This window comes from Vulpes lagopus, chromosome 2 (assembly GCF_018345385.1).
Source record: "Vulpes lagopus strain Blue_001 chromosome 2, ASM1834538v1, whole genome shotgun sequence".
NCBI classification, from domain to species: domain Eukaryota; kingdom Metazoa; phylum Chordata; class Mammalia; order Carnivora; family Canidae; genus Vulpes; species Vulpes lagopus.
The window spans coordinates 16,634,084-16,651,479 of record NC_054825.1 but is presented as its reverse complement, the minus strand read 5'-3'; the positions used below and the strand labels follow the sequence as shown (position 1 = coordinate 16,651,479).

Genomic DNA, 17,396 nt, shown 5'->3' with positions numbered 1-17,396 from the left:
TCTAAATAGAAAAATGAACTCACAACAGCATCATGTTTATGTGGGTGACCAAATCCTCGTGTATGACTAGGCAGCATGTAGTAGTTTAACACGAACTGTGATCATAACCCAAGAAAAGAATACAAAGAGATAGGCCACACACTCAACCAACGATGAAATTAGAAAAGCTTGCTCTGTGAGGCCCATGACTAAAGCAGAAAGGCCAGCTCCCAAAAATATAAGGAATAAGACAGGATTGGTTCAATCCATGGGAAGGGCAAATACAATTTTTGAAATTTTGGTTTTATCTATTAAAATGTTTACCACATGGGGCACCTGGATGGCTCAGTCGGTGGAGCGTCCAATTTTTGGTTTTAGCTCAGGCCATGATCTCAGGGTCCTGAGATCAAGCCTCGTGTTGAGCTCCACACTAGGTGGAGAGTCTACTTGAAGACTCTCTCTCTCTGCCCCTCTTCCTGCTTTCATCCTTGCTCTCTCTTTCCCTATCTCAAATAAGTAATCCTTTTTTTTTTTTTAAAGATTTTTATTTATTTATTCATGAGAGACACAGAGAGAAAGAGAGGCAGAGACACAGGCAGAGGGAGAAGCAGGCTCCATGCAGGGAGCCCGACATGGGACTCGATCCTAGATCTCCAGGATCAGGCCCTGGGCTGAAGGCAGCACTAAACCGCTGAGCCACCTGGGCTGCCCTCAAATAAGTAATCCTTAAAAAAAAAAAAGAACAATTTAAAAAATGTTTACAACAGTGAGGGTAAAAACTGATTAAGATATTCATTTGATTTTAGCTTCTACTAGAGTGCAAAGATAAGCACACACCAGGGGGCTCCTGAGGGGTTCAGTGGTTAGGCATCTGCCTTTGGCTCAGGTCGTGATCCCGGGGTCCTGGGATCGAGTCCTACATTGGGCTTCTTGCAGGGAGCCTGCTTCTCCCTCTGCCTATGTCTATGCCTCTCTCTCTGTGTCTCTCATGGATTAATAAATAAAATCTTAAAAAAAAAAAAAGGCAAGCACACTCTAGAACTCTGTGTTTTGGCCTCTATGTTATCCTGGTCTTTCCAAGGTCTGTCTGTTTATTCTCTTGTCTCCCAGGCCTGCAGTGGGGCAGCTTAAAGACAAACCCTCTCTTCCTGGCATCATGAAGCCCCTCCATTGCCTACAGTATCCACTATGTGTCACCTTAACCAGACCTTCTAGGAACAGCTTACAAAAGACAGCACCTCACCTATTGCAATCCCTCAGCTCACTACTTCCTATGACCCTTACTCTGCTTTATGTTCTTAATTGCAGTTAGCCACCACCTGACATGTTGAAGGTTAGAATCTCTCCTTTTTAAAATTATCTGTCTCCTCTATCAAAATATAAATTCCATGAAAATGGGGTCCCCGGTCCTTGTCATTTCTATCTCTAGTACTTACAACAAGGCCTGACACAGAAAAGATGCTCAGTAAGTACTTACTGAATCAATGAGGCAAATGTAATACTCTAACCAAAATGCCTACAGAGGCCAGAGGTGAAGTCACAGGTCATGGTAGGTACCTTCCGAAATGGGCAGGCAACACCCCATCTGATGCACAACCACTCTTCAGTCCCAGCCAACTTATCATGAGGGAATCAGTACCCAGAGCTGCCAAATACTGTGACTTTTCCAGAAAAGCCGAATACCTGCATTTACACATCAAAGTCCCTGTTTTGCAAATGCTCTGGGAGTGAGGCAGGGGGTGCACAGTAGAGGGTCCAGGACTTGGCCAGGCTACCACTTAGTGACCTTTGGTCCAAATGCTCTGTGATGATAGCTGGGTGTCCCCAGGTGGAGAGAAGTCAGTGAGGGGGTGTGTGGGGGTGTAAAGCAGGTGAAAAATGCACATGACACTAAGGAGAGGCTGTAATCTGAGGCTCCCATGGATAGATGGTGGGGCCCAAGCCTGCTTTTTTCAGCAGGAAGGGGACCCTAGGTGGGACTCCTGGCTCTGGGAGACTCCCATGCTGGCAGGTGGTGCAGGGCACCTGAAGAGAATGTGAACAACAAAGAGCAAAGCCTATGTTCTTCTCTGTACCGGGCTTCGCAGGCTTGATCTGGGAAGCTGGCTACAAGTCCCAGGAACCACTGAGAAAGGAGTCCACCCCAATCCAGAGGGATGAAGAATTACAGTCAGCTTTCATTTAAGGTAAAAGCCATGTAACACTTCTCCATCTACGGTGTGACTGTCCAGGACAGTGGCTGCTGCTTCTCAGTCACCTTCATGAAAACAAGAATTACCAGAATGAAGCAGCTTGAATTTGACTTGTACCATCACTTCTGCTTTTAAAAGCCATCTATTAAAAAAAATAATAATAAAAATAAAAAAAATAAAAGCCATCTATTAGGTGTCAGAAGTCATGAGGAGAAACAACCCCAGTGAACTGGAAATGGACACCATGAGGAACTCAGTGACCACTCACTGCTGGGGTAAGATCCACATGGCCCTTGTTTGCCTGGAAGGGACCATGGGCCACCTCTCCCTCGTCTATCCCACCCCGTTCACATCCCCTAGAGGTACCCTCCACCCCCCGCCACAGTGACTACCTCAGCCCATTCAAGACTTAGCTGATGAGCACACTACATTCCTGTGGCTTTTGGGATTGGTTCAGCGCATTTTAGCTTGGGTTCCAGAAAACACAACATGAGGCAAAGAACATGTTCAAGGACTTTATTCAGAGGGATTGTCCCAGGGAGCAGAAGTAAGGACGCAGGAAAGAGAGAGGTGACAGTCTATAGGAAGGTTAATTGTCAAAGTAGCCACGAGCTGATGTGAGGTGCATTGGACTGCTTGATCCCCATCTTCCAAGAGACCATATAAACAACTGCTACAGGGAACACCTGCTACGGGAAGGAAGGTGGAAGAATGTATCTATGGGCCTGTCTCCCTTTGGTGAAAGTTATACCCCTGCAAGTCCATGCTCTGTGTATGCTCATGGCATCCCCCAGCATCATGCCTCAACAGCAACAGGGGAAGAAAGCAGGGGCAACAGAAGGCCAAAGATACTGTTGGCCGTGCCCCTGTGAAGATGGAAGCTCACACTGAGCTAGCTGCCCCTGCTGGGGCTGGATGGGCACAAGCAGACACAGGTCCTGAGACAGGTGAAGCTGCATCGATCTAACGTGGCTCCTGAGAGGGGTCTCATAGGCTGTCCGATCAGCAGAGAGCCCAGGACTTGGGCTGGGTTGTGGTGACCCAGGGCCAGACAGTGGAGAGTCCTGGTCGTCGGTTTGGATGCTTCTGCCAACACTGCCCCATGTTTCTTTGACTTTTTAAAGTCTTGACTCATAGGGAGATTGTGATCAGTGAAAAACCCCACATTTTGTTTTATATTAATGGCGGTCGTGTTCAGTATGTGTGTAATTTATTCTCTTTTTGAACTTAAACACAGCACTTACTCAGCTCTTCAATTTCCTCCAGTTGAGGGTGGCCCCCTGGCTTCAGCTGGGCAAGATCTTTTGGTACCTTGGTTCTGTCATCCAGAATATGAGGTAATTCTTCCTGGCTCTGAGTCATTTCCAGTGCCCTCCAGGGCCGTGGATGTGAAATGGTTTTAAAATTGCAGACATGACCAATTCAGAATGAGGAGAAATCTCCCTACCCTTTGCCATGTCACTTTGCTTGGACTGGAGTTGTTCCTTCAATGCTGGGGAGGAGGGAGGGGGGGTGTCAACCTTAGTTTAGGTTCCCTCAAAAGCAGAGCTTGAGGCAAGGACTTGGATGCACATAGTTTATTTGGGTAGTGCTTCCATAAGGCAGGAGTGAGAGTTTAAGTGAGCCAGAGAAAGAAGAGCTAATAAAGTCAAATGTATTATTCTGAGCTAATTACCACTGTGGGAACATAACAGCTACCCCAACTTAGAGCTGGGATAGAGAGCACCCCACCCTCCCTACCCCAAGGCTGAGATCCAAATCTTGTTGGAGAGTATGGCTGTGGCTCACTCGGTGGCAGAGAAGTCACTGTGGTGCCACTCTGGTGGAACTTGCTAGAAATTTGTCCTCTAGAACTTTCTGGAAGCCTACCCTCTGGATGCTAGAGAGAGCTGTTCATAGGGAGGTATCTCAATGGGAGAATTCTGCTACAAAAGCATCTGAAGGAGTGCCAATGTTGCTGGGTTCTGCTGACTACCAAGCATAGCAGTAGCTGGGCACTGGAGAAACTTCTATAAGAACCTGATTCTCCAGGAGCACACCTAGACACACCAGAACCAGGAAGCAAAACCTCTTCCTCCTGCAGCCTGGCCTAAGCTGTGCTGTGAAGAATGGGAGAAGTATCACCGGTGGCACTCCTTGGGGGTGCTGTGCCTATTGGGAGGAGGGCTCACCAGGGCCGTAGGGAAGGACCAGAAGAACGTGCCAGAGGGACCAGCCCAGGAGCACCCACGAGCTAGCCCTCAGGAAACCAACTGAATAATCAGGTTGGGGGATTTTTCTGGGGTGAAGAGGAAGACTCATGTGGCAATCATGTGAGTATGGAAAGGAAGCTTAAAACAATGACATGGGCCAAGATTGGAGAGATACACGAAATAGAAGAGAATTGTCTTTTAGATCCAAAGTATAATTATTATAAGGGAAAAATTCAAAATTATTTCTTCCCTTCCATTGTCCCACGATTTTATTTGTTAATACTGTGAACAAGAACTTTGTAGTTCCCCAGACCAGAAAGAAAGTGCAAAAAGAAAGAACTAAGGAACTGAAAAAGAAAAAAAAAAAGGTTTTCCTTCAAACCATCTTTCTACGGACACCTGAGTAGCTCAGTGGTTGAGCATCTGCCTTTGGCTCAGGGCATGATCCTGGAGTCCCGGCATCGAGTCCCACATCGGGCTCCCTGCATGGAGTCTGCTCCTCCCCGCTGCCTGTGTCTCTGTCTCTCTCTGTGTCTCTCATGAATAAATAAATAAAATCTTTAAAAAAAAAACACACATGTTTCCTGAGCCAGCAATGAATTCCTGTGTGCAGTACGTTTTAACGTTTGCATTATATAACCTATGGTAGAGCCTTCTTGTGAATGGAAAATTCATTATTTTTTAGGCAACCTGGTCCTGGCTCTGCCGCTAGCCAAGTCTGGGATAGGGGCCACTCCTCTGAGCCTCAGATTCTTTTCCTATAAAATGAGCAGAGGGATTTGTTGCTAAGGCCCTTTCCAAAATCTAACATTGTGTTTCACTCTCTTTCATGAATAACTTGCAAAAAATTTAATTTAAATTAAATTTATGGATCAGTAGCTAATTTTCTTTACTGAAAGGGAGTTTTCATTTCTTAAATGATTCACAATCAAATTCCTTCAAAAAGCAAATTATCTCAGTGTCTACAGGACTTAGTTACCACCTACATTTCAGGAACATGATTGATAGAGTAGCGCAGCCTGTCTTAGCCAGTCTGGGCTGCTATAACAAAATACTACAGACCGTGTAGCTTATAAACACCAAAAATTGATTTCTCACCATTCTGGAGGCTAGAAAGTCCAAGATCAGGGTGACAGCATAACAAGCTTCTGGTAAGAGCCCTCCCTGGGGATGCAAACAGTAACTTCTGCTTACATCCTCAGAGGGCAGAAAGAACCAGAAAGCTCTGTCCAGCCTCTTTTTAGAAGGGCACTAATCCCACTCACCAGGTCTCCATCCTCATGATTTAAGCACTTCCCAAAAGCCCCAACTCCTAATACCATCACGTTGAGCATCACGTTTCAGCACATGAATGGGAGTGAGGCACACAAACTTTCAGCCTATTCCAGAGTCAGTGGAAAAATAAGGAAACTGCTTAAAATTTTTGCAGAAGTTAATAAATTATAATTACGCCCTGACACTTACGTGAGGCCAGTCTTTCTTAAGCCAAGAAAGTGTCCTCACCTGGGCGAGATCCTAGAGACAATACTGAAATCTGAGGCCCAGGGTAAAGCAAGCAAACAAAAAGACAAGATGTGGTTCTTGCCCCATCTCACGCCATGAAGGTTTCCATTCATTCAAGGCCCAGGAAGTTCTTTAAACGCAATTATTTCTGGTATAAATAAAAGTGCCATTTTGGGGATCCCTGGGTGGCTCAGTGGTTCAGCACCTGCCTTTGGCCCAGGGCGTGATCCTGGAGTCCCGGGATCGAGTCCCACCTCGGGCTCCCTGCATGGAGCCTGCTTCTCCCTCTGCCTGTGTCTCTGCCTCTCTCTCTATGTCTATCATGAATAAATAAACAAAATCTTTAAAAAAAAAAAAAGAGTCCTTTCTTCTCAGAGCCTCAACACGTCATTAGTTCATTAGTTGCCGTCCCTGAGGCGTCTTGGAGAGAAGGGCATTGCAGGCGCCGGCGGCGGCCCACGGGTGAAGGAAGGCAGAGCGCGGGGGTGTGGGAGCAGCAGCCGGCGGGACCAGGGCGTGCAGGGCCCCGCCGCGGTGGACGGGGTCACGGCCCCACGCCCAGGGGCCGACACTTGGGGGCGCTCACTGCTCTGGAGGGACCTCCCGACAAGTTCGCCGCGCTGCGAGGCGGGAGCGCGCCCCCGGAGAGCGGAGTTCGAGTCCTGCCGCCCCCGCGCGAGCCGAGGCGCCCCCGCGAGCGGACACCGCACGCCCACCGGCGACTCCAGGCCGGCCCCGGAGACGGTGCCTCCAGCTGCTGCGGGCGCCGAGCACCGCCTTCCCAGGGTCGGGGGCCGAGTGGGGGCGCGGACGGGGGGCCGCAGCGGGAGGGGAGAAGGCGGGAGCCCGGCGGGCGCCGGTCCTCGAGCGCCGCCAAGCCCGCGGGCCTGTGCAGAGCGCGCCCCGGGTCGCTTCGGGCGCCGCCGCGGGACCGCAGAGCTGTCGGCGAACTCTCCGAGGGCGCCGTCCGGGTGCGCGGCCAACTTCGCCGGGGCGCCTGCCCCGTCCCCGCCACGCGCGCGGCCCGCCGCGTTCTGCAGGGCGCGGGGCGCGCCAGACACCTCGGGGAGAGCGCGGCCGCGGGAGCGGGAGGAGGGGCCCCGGCCCCGCCCCCGGCCCCGCCCCGCCGGGAGGACTGGCCCGCGCGACTCCGACCCCAGGCCCCGGCCCCGGCCCCGCCTCCAGCCCCGCCCCCGCCCCTCCCGGAGGACTGGCCCGCGCGACTCCGCCCCCAGGCCCCGGCCCCGCCCCGGGCCCCGCCCCCGGCTCCGCCCCAGACCCCGCCCCCGCCCCGCCCGGGGAACTGGCCGGAGCGACTCCGGCCCCGGCCCCGCCTCCAGCCCCGGCCCCGCCCCAGGCCCCGCCCCGCCTCCAGCCCCGCCCCCGGCCCCTCCCCTCCCGGAGGACAGGCCCGCGCGACTCCGCCCCCGGCTCCGCCCCAGACCCCGACCCCGCCCCTCCCGGAGGACTGGCCCGCGCGACTCCGCCCCCAGGCCCCGGCTCCGCCCCAGACCCCGACCCCGCCCCTCCCGGGGGACTGGCCGGAGCGACTCCGGCCCCGGCCCCGCCTCCAGCCCCGGCCCCGCCCCAGGCCCCGACCCCGCCCCTCCCGGAGGACAGGCCCGCGCGACTCCGCCCCCAGGCCCCGCCCCCGGCCCCGCCCCTCCCGGAGGACTGGCCCGCGCGACTCCGCCCCCAGGCCCCGGCCCCGCCCCGGGCCCCGCCCCCGGCTCCGCCCCAGACCCCGACCCCGCCCCTCCCGGGGGACTGGCCCGCGCGACTCCGCCCCCAGGCCCCGGCCCCGCCCCGGGCCCCGCCCCCGGCTCCGCCCCAGACCCCGACCCCGCCCCTCCCGGGGAACTGGCCCGCGCGACTCCGGCCCCGGCCCCGCCTCCAGCCCCGGCCCCGCCCCAGACCCCGACCCCGACCCGCCCCGGGGACCCGCCCGCGCGACTCCGCCCTCGGCCGCCCGGGCTTTTACTTTCGCTTTCTTGCGGGCGGCCCCAGACCTATCCGCGGAGGGACCGAGACGGACGCCAGCCCCGCCGCCCCGCCGCTGCCGACACGGTAACCTCGCGGCCCCCGCCCCCCGCCCGCCCGCGCGCGCCGAGTCCGGGGAGAGGGCCCGGCCCAGCTCGCCCCGCCCCGCCCAGCCCCGCCGGCCCTCGGTTCCCTGCTGGCCGCCGGCGGGACAGCCCCGCAGCTCGGCTTTTGGGAAAGGGGGCGTGGAGGGAGCGGGGAGGGAGGGGGTGGCGGTCTCGCCAGGCCGACAGCGAGCGCTCCGCTGTGGGACCACCCTGGGCGCTGGTCCCCGCGCCCCTCTAAGTCAGCCGCGGGCCTCGCTGTGCCTGTCTGTTAAATGGGAACGGTGCTGATCGCGGCCTGAGGGGCGCCGGGAGGATGGAAGGAGGTGACCGGTGCTTGTAGCAGGGGGGCCTGGGTCAGGGCTCAGTGTGCAGGAGCTGCTGACTTCCTGCCTGGGGCCGCTGGTGCAGGGCCCTTGAAGATCTCTTGAGGAGGTGAAAAAAACAGGACCACAGTCGACCTTGCAACCTTTCACCGCTGTGTTCAAGTTTATCGTAATGGAGCAGTAAAATTACTTGTGGGTTACTCTGTGTGGGCCATGCTCAGGCTTTTCCCTTGAACTCTTGCTCTGGTGGACTGTGTGGCCCTGTCCTTTATTTACTTACAGGCTATTTCCTCCTTCAGGGGCTGCTGACCTTCAGCCCCTATGAACAGCCCTCACCTGGGTTCACAATCCACCTCTGCTTCCTGTTAGTTGTGTGGCCTTGGGCAGGTTACTTAAACTCTCTGAAGAAACCCAGGTTTCTTCTGCAATGGGCAGGGGCTCCAGCCTCCTAGCAGTGCTGCGAGCCTCTGGTGACGGGGGTACCCAAGTACCAGGGGAGCCTTCTCCAAGTGCCAAAGGTGAAAGGTCCTCAGGGCTGCTTCTCTTTGAGCCTTTTAGGGAGATTGTCTTCACTGGGGCAAGAGTGGGGGGCAAGTTGTATTATGCCACTTTTCAGAGGAAGTAGATGCAATGAGTCCTCCCACTCATGGAAAAAAAGTTCAGGATATAGCCAGAAGTGCTTTCCTACCAGATATGTACCAGTCGCCTATTAAAACATGTTTAGAAACAATCACTAGAGAAGTATTTTTTCATTCTCTGTAAAAGCTACTTAAAATATCCGTGAAGGTTGGCAGTTGAATGTTTTCTTGGTCTTGAGTTCTGCTGACAGTGGCGATAATAAGGAATGTTTATTGAACATCTAGAATGTGCTATACTGTACTTAGTACTTTACATGCGTTTTTCCATTCATCTCACAGCCTGTGACTTAGGCATCATTATCTTCCCAATTCACAGATGAGGAAGCTGAGGCTCAAAGAAATTGAGCCCTTTGTTCAAGGTCCCATGGCTAGTAGATGGAGGAGCCAGTTTAATCCCTGATCTGCTCTTCCCATGACTGGGCTCTCAACTTGGTTTTGTTCTCTGTCCTGTGTCAATAATTTATTCAGACACTGAATGATTTAAACATTTTAAGTACATTTTAATTAAAAAATTTATAAAAAAAATATTTATCGGGGCAGCTGGGTGACTCAGTCAGTTAAGCATTCAACTCTTGATTTCAGCTCGGGTCATGATCTCAGGATCCAGCCGCTGCGTCAGGCACGGCGCTGGGCATGGAGCCTGCTTAAGATCTGTCTCTTTGCTCTCCCTTTGCCAATTCCCCCCCATCCTTCTCTTAAAAGAAAAAAAAAGGAAGGTTTATTTATATTTTTTTAAGATTTTATTTATTCATGAGAGAGAGAGAGAGAGGCAGAGACACAGGCAGAGGAAGAAGCAGGCTTCATGCAGGGAGCCTGACGTGGGACTCGATCCTGGATCTCCAGGATCACGCCCTGGGCTACAGGCGGCGCTAAACCGCTGAGCCACTGGGGCTGCCCAAAAGAAAGATTTTTTTTTTTTAATTGATTTATGACAGTCACACAGAGAGAGAGAGAGAGAGGCATAGACACAGGCAGAGGGAGAAGCAGGCTCCATGCACTGGGAGCCTGACGTGGGATTCGATCCCGGGTCTCCAGGATCGCGCCCTGGGCCAAAGGCAGGCGCTAAACCGCTGCGCCACCCAGGGATCCCCCAAAAGAAAGATTTATTGAGTGTCCACTATGTTCTGTCCAGAACTTTTCTATGACTGAAACAAAAAAGGGCAATTAAGATACACTCTAGTTGAGATACGCTCTCTGTCCGCAAAGAGTTCGAATCTTACTGGATACTAACGACAATAAGGATGACAAGAGCTAACCGGGAGTGCTTACGTGGAGCTCCTGGCAGTGCCAGTGCTTTTTGTGCATCACGTACTGATTCATTTAGAGAGAAGATCGACACGTGTAATTGAAGACAGATGCGCTGTTGGATGAGCGGGAACACTTGTGTGATGACTGTTCTTTATGGCCTGAGCCCTAAAAGAGGATGAACACTGGAAAACAACACTGGGCCTGCCCCATCCAGGCACAGCAGAGCTGAGATAGATAGATTTTCCTAGTGGGCTCTGAGTATGAGTGGAAATAGAGGGTCAACACCACATCTTGGCTTGGCTGAAATGATGTGGCCAACATCAGGCACCCTGCTGGGTCAGCACCCTTGTTTGGGTGAACTTGATTTTCCCCAGAAATCAAGCCTGGCCTCATGGGAGTAAGAGAGTCACTGAATGTTTGCTGTCCCCCTACACAGTGCTCAGCATCAATCCAGAAAGAGGCCGTAGGTTTCAGACGGAAGACCCTTCTTGCCTCATGTTTGGGGGAAAAGCTCATGGAAAGCCTCCCACACTGAACCATAGAAGTGAGACTGAATTTTATGTCTTGGTAGCCAAGTCCAAAGTCCCCTCCATGTGGTTGGGAAGGACAGGAGTTTAAGCTGCACCCCTGCTTTGATGGAGCATGTGTGTGCAGTTCCCCTCTGCCTGCAGCACCCCATCCCCGCCCTCTCGGCTTCCCCTTCTCAGACCTCAGGTCAAATATCTCCTTCCCTGAGAGCCCTCCCTAATTCTTCCGAGGCTCAGGAGGGTCCCCCTGGTATGGCTTTGGATGGTTGGTCCCTGTGGCACTCACCACAGGGTAGCTCGACATTTGTGCCATCCTTTTATCAAAACCTCCCTGTCAAGGCAGCACCAGGTCAATGTGGTCCCAGCTTTATCCTCTGCTCCTAGCACACAACCTGCTGTGTTATCCCCCCAGTAAATATTCAATGAGTGAATGAAGGGGAGTTGCCAAAACTCTTCTCAGCATTTCCCGCAATATCAGAACAAACATCTGGCTTTCTTAGGAGCTGTTTGCTTAGGATTGTCCTTTTTTAAAAGTTGGTCACGTTAGCATCCACAAAAGGCTCAAGGCTTAAAGACCACATGTCAGAGGTAGTGTCTTTTTCTGATGAATCTTGTATGACTTTAACTTGTTATTTTTAAAAATGTTTCTGTGCTTTGCTAACAACAATGCCCATGAAAAGTGACTAAGTCGGGGCAGCCCTGGTGGCCCAGAGGTTTAGCAGCGCCTTCAGCTCGGGGTATGATCCTGGAGACCCAGGATCGAGTCCCACGTCAGGCTCCTTGCATGGAACCTGCTTCTCCCTCTGCCTGTCTCTCTCTCTCTCTCTCTCTCTCTCTCTCTCTCTCTCTCTGTCATGAATAAATAATAAAATATTAAAAAAAAAGAAAAGTAACTAAATCTGCATAAAGGAGATGAAATGAAAACTATGAAGAGTTTCTGCATGCCTGAATTTATGTGTATCTGATTTAGGGACGGGGCTATCTCTGTTTTCAAGAAACATTGCACTCTAATCTGAAAAATCTAACTGCCACCAACCCGACACTCATTGGTGGCAATGGTGGGGGGGCTCATGAGGTGTTGAAAAACAAGTTGGCCACATGGCTCCTCTCAGTCATTGTAGAGAGCTGCTGTGGGACCTCTCCCCCACCCACCCCATTCTCTTCACCCCACTAAGGTAAGCTGCAAGGTGACATGATAATGCCACTCAGAATTCCATGAGGTGGGCATGTTGCCATCTTGGACGCCTCCTCTCAAGCTGGATTCCTTCTCCTTCCCACCTCCAGAAGTCCTTACTTGTGCTCTGGGGCACAATGTGTTCTGTCAAGTGGATGCCTTCTTGTTCTCCAACAGTGATAATATCCCAGGGTGAGCCTAATGGGAATGCAGACCTGCATTTGCCAACTGTGGCCCAGTCTACAATCTCTTAGAGATCAAAACAGAAGAAATTGGGCCCTGGTGGGGCTTTCCTCCATTACTAAAAGTTGAGCCCTTCATCAGGAAGGAAACAGGATGTGATTTAGGAAAAAGGACTTTAGCACAGGCTCTACTCCCAACCTGTTACATTCCTTTTGGCTGTTTCTCCTCCCTTGGACATTGGTTTCTTCCAGCTTTCCATTCAATTAGTATTTATTCAGTAAGCACCTTTTGTGTGTTGGGTGCTTAGAATTGTTGTGTTTGAGCTGAACAATAAGCAGAGTGAAAATAGAAGACAGGGAGAAAGGGGGTGGGGGGACTGATGAGATCGGTGTAATTAAGGCGGACCTCCCTATGGAGGTGACATTTAAGCTGAATTCTGAAGACTGATTATTAGTGAGCTGGGCAAAGATGTCATGTCCAGTGAATGTACGGGTGGTGACTTCCAGAAAGAACTATGAGCCCTGATAGAACCTGAAATGAACATAATATGCTTCAGGACACTGAGAGGGTGCATGGTATGATAGTAAAGGGGGGGAGGTCCTCTGGGGTGGATATGGCTGGCTTCAAATCAAAGTTTTACTATTAATTATTTATGTAGCCTGGGACAAGCTATGTAACTTTTTCTTGCCTCACCTACCTCATGTGTCAACAAGCAGTGATCACAGGGGTGGTCTAACAGCATTATTGAGAATATTAAATAAGATAATGCTTATAAAACACATAAATAATGAGTCAGTTTTTATTCTTTTTTTAAGATTTTATTTGAGAGAGAGAGAAAACAAACGAGCAGGGGGGAGGGGCAGAGGGAGAGGGAGAAGCAGACTCCACACAGAGCAGGGAGTCTGACGTGGGGCTCAATCCCAGCACCCTGAGATCATTACTTGAGCTGGAAAGCAGAAGCTCAACCAACTGAGCCATCCAGGGACCCCAGTCAGTTTCTATTCTTATTGTTATTTTTAACTCTTTGAAGCAGAGAAAGTAGTAGATTAGTAGGAGACCCTACTTTTTTTGTAAAGGGCCAGGTAGTAAATATTCTAGGCTTCTTAGGCCACATGGTCTCGATCACAATTGCTCAATTCTGGTTGTGAAAGGAAGGCAGCCATAGGCAATATGTAAACGAATGGGTATCTTTGTATTTCAGTAAAACTTTATTTGTAAAAACAAGTGGTGGGCATAGTTTGCAGACTCCAGTACTAGATGATGAAGGGTCTTTTTTTTTTTTTTAAGATTTTATTTATTTATTCATGAGAGACAGAGAAAGAGAGAGAGAGAGAGAGAGGCAGAGACACAGGCAGAGGGAGACACATGCTCCATGCAGGGAGCCTGATGTGGGACTCGATCCCAGGACTCCAGGATCACGCCCTGGGCCTAAGGCAGGCACTAAACCACTGAGCCACCCAGGGATCCCATGATGAAGGGTCTTAAAATCTAGGGAGATCAGTTTAGATTTGAACTTTGTGGGGGTTTTTTGTTTTTTTTTTTATTTTTTTGAGGATTTTATTTATTTATTCATGAGAGACACAGACACAGAGAGAGGCAGAGACGTAGGCAAAGTGAGAAGCAGGCTCCCTGTGAGAAGCCTGATATAGGACTCGATCCCAGGACCCCAGGACCCCAGGATCACAACCTGAGCCAAAGGCAGATGCTCAACCACTGAGCCACCCAGGTGCCCCAGATTTGAACTTTTTAGACGGTAGGGATCTCTTGAAGATTCTTGAGTAGGAAAATAACTTGCTGGAAATCTATTTTGGTAGAAACATGTAATAAAAGAATCTAATACAGAAAGCTTACATCCCAGATTCCTACTGTTTTTTAATTGGGTTTGAGTGATGCCAGGAAAAGGCTGAGCACTTTATAGCCTGTCAGAAATATGGGGGGAGTTTCTTGTTGCTACAGACCTTGATGGACTTTCCACAGCTTCTTGTTTTTTTTTAAAAACATTTTTTTAATTTAAATTCAATTTGCCAGCATATAGTATAACACGCAGTGCTCATCCCATCAAGTGCCTTCCTCAATGCCCATCACCCAGTTACCCCATCCCCTCACCCACCTCCCCTTCCACAACCCTTTATTTGTTTCCCAGAGTTAGGAATCTATCATGGTTTGTCTCCCTCTCTAATTTTTCCCACTCAGTTCCCTCTCTTTCCCTTATAATCCCTTTCACTATTTCTTATATCCCACGTATGAGTGAAACCATATGACGATTGTCCTTCTCCAATTGACTTACTTCACTCAGCATAATACTCTCCAGTTCCGTCCACGTCAAAGCAAATGATGGGTATTCATCTCTTCTGATGGCTGAGTAATATTCCATTGTATACATAGACCACATCTTCTTTATCCATTCACCTGTTGAAGGACATCATGGCTCCTTCCACAGTTTGGCTATTGTGGACCTTGCTGCTATGAACATTGGGGTGCAGGTGTCCTGCTGTTTCACTGCATCTGTATCTTTGGGGCAAATCCCCAGTAGTGCAATTGCTGGTTCATAGGGTAGCTCTATTTTTAACTTCTTGAGGAAGCTCCACCCCGTTTTCTAGAGTGGCTGCACCAGTTCACATTCCCACCAACGGTGCAAGAGGGTTCCCCTTTCCTCACATCCTCTTCAACATTTGTTGTTTCCTATCTTGTTAATTTTCGCAATTCTCACCCGTGTGAGGTGATATCTCATTGTGGTTTTGATTTGTATTTCCTGGATGGCAAGTGATGTGGTGCATTTTCTCATGTGCTTGTTGGCCACGTGTATGTCTTCTTTGGAGAAATTTCTGTTCATGTCTGCTGCCGATTTCATGATTGGGTTTTTTGTTTCTTGGGTGTTGATTTTAAGAAGTTCTTTATAGGTCACCCAAGAAACAAAAAATCCACAGCTTCTTATACACATGGAACTTTTAACAAAATCTTGGATGTCGGATGAGAAGCTCCCTAAGGGCACAGATTTTGTTTCCTTTGCTGCTGTCTCATCCATCTCTGGAACAGTGCCTGAAATAAAGTTGGTGCTCAAGCATTTGAATGAATTGTTGATGCAATAGCCCTGGAGCCTGTGTATGCAAGATTGCTCACCTCCAGGCTTAATTAAAAACTGTTAACACCTAGGAAGTGCTGCTTAAAAATATCCTGAGGCCAGCAATGCCACTAGATACCAATGTTCTGGTTTGTTTTTCTCTTTCCAGATGGCAGATGATCAAGACTGTGGTATGGAGCAGGCAGCTGGGGACTCAGATAGCCCAGATGCAGTTGATGCGAGGCCAGACCGGTCCTCCTTTGTCCATCACTCTTCAGGTAAGTTTCCTTCTTTGCAGGATGAAAGAGGGGCCCTGGGCTTCCTCAGCCCACTATGCCTCTGCCAATCTGCATGTGTGTGGGGAGAGGAACATTCTGGGCAGGACACCTGTGCTGAGCGTAGAAGATTTGAACAGAGTCCTGTCAGCTGTATGTGACAACAGGAGGGCTCCCATGTGTGCTCCCTGTCTCGTAGGGCAAGCCCAGGTGCAGGGGAAACGAAACTATGGGGGCGCCCTGCCCGGTGGCGTTGCATCTGGATGGCAGCCACCCAGGAGGAAGGAGCTGTCCTGGGCAGAGATAATTTGCAGCCAGCCTCCTCTGGGGCTGAGCATGGGCTGCTGCTGCCAGATAGGACCAGGTTTTAGCTGAAAGGTAGAACCCAGGGACATGGGACAGAGGTTTTAGGGTAGCACTCCATTGAAGGAAATATCCTGTCTACTGAGTCTCGCCTTATCTTTTCTTGAGTTCACTTCTAAAATTCTAAATTTTGCATTTAATAATAATAGGAAGGAAGGTTGAATGGATGAATGGAAAAAAAGAAGATTGGATGGATGGATACAAGAAAGGAAGATTGGATGTATGCAAGAAAGGAAGGTTGGATGGATGGATGGCTGGATGGATGGATGGATGGATGGATGGATGGATAGATGTAGGTTGGAGAAAGAGGGAAGGAGGGAGGAAGGAAAGGGTGTAAAGAAAACCTAGTGCTGTGTTTCCCTCCCTGAGTCAGTGTCTATTTGCTTTGCTGTCACAGAACTCTAGCTCAAAGATGATAGTGTTAAGAAATAATAAGGAGGTAAAAAGAGCAAAATCCTTATATAAAAGCCACATCACTCCCATTTCATTCTACTATATATATTTTTATTAGTATATTTCTTAAACATATACATGAACTTGGAACAGCCCAGTGTGGCCCCAAACAGCCCCATTTCTAATGCCGTCCTTCACTCTTACTAGATTATTGTATACATAGAAAAACCATTGCACTGCCTCATTCAAGGAGACCCACAGATACTGAATTGTCTGTTTGTTAGACAATGTGGAAGTTTTGATATCATCTAAGAATTAGGATGGATGAGAGTCTGTGCTTCTTTCATATAGTAGGAAACAAGAAACTGAGAAAGGGGAGGCAATATCTTAAGCAGTCCAGTTTTAGGAAAAATACATATAGAGGTTGAGGATCTGATCAATCATTTCCTTAAAGCTGCTGGTGTCTGTACCCCTTGGAAGGTCTTCGAGTGCCTTGTTTGGATACATCTGCCTTACAGATGCATCATTTTGCAAAAATAGATATGGTCTGTGATACAGGTGTTTGTTTGTTTGTTTGTTTGTTTGTTTGTTTGTTTTTTACCCCCTTAGGTCCTTTGGAAAGGTCAATAAGCCCAGATAGTCTTCTGTATTCTAGTTCACTGTACCATTTTTTATAGCATGGCTGATGTTGACCTTAAGCTACATGTTATGAAGATAAACAGTAATTATTCTTGCAAAATCCTTGAATTATATTCCTTTTTCCAGTTAAATATTTGAATTAAATTAAATGGGCAGGAGCCAGATTTAGAAGGGCTTGTCTGCAAGTCATGTCAAGGATTTGGAAGCTGTTTTAGTTATATGGATTGTAAGAAGTGACTGTTGAATTATTAAACAACCCTGAGCTATAGTAAATGGCAATTTAGTATCTTATTCTTCCAGGTTGTAGATTGTTGGTTGCTTGTTTCCTGTACCTTCACTAGGCATCGGACTTGAACCCTATATTACATGATGCACAGACCACCTACCAAGGAGGCAGTTGATTCACATAAACTTCTACTTGGATTTGTGATATACCCTTAAAATTTAGGTTTTTCCTTTCTTTTTTACTTAAGTAAGATGGAATGTTCTTTCATCTGGCTTTAAAATTACCATGTCAGGGGTGCCTGGTTGGCTCAGTCAGTTAAGTGTCTGCCTTTGGCTCAGGTCATGATTCCAGAGTCCTGGAATTGAGCCTGCTTCCAGCTCCCTGCTCAGTGGA

General features: G+C 49.6%; 1 protein-coding gene across 1 annotated transcript in view; it reads left to right on the top strand.

Annotated features, from left to right (window-relative positions):
- Positions 1 to 7,815: 7,815 nt before the first annotated feature.
- Positions 7,816 to 17,396, top strand: part of CASP7 (caspase 7) — a 32,136-nt gene continuing 22,555 nt past the window's right edge. Inside the window, exons 1-2 of the mRNA XM_041745999.1 lie at positions 7,816 to 7,933; positions 15,277 to 15,389. Coding sequence (XP_041601933.1) covers positions 15,277 to 15,389 — 113 coding nt within the window. The 5' untranslated portion in view covers positions 7,816 to 7,933. The remainder of the gene's footprint in view (positions 7,934 to 15,276; positions 15,390 to 17,396) is intronic.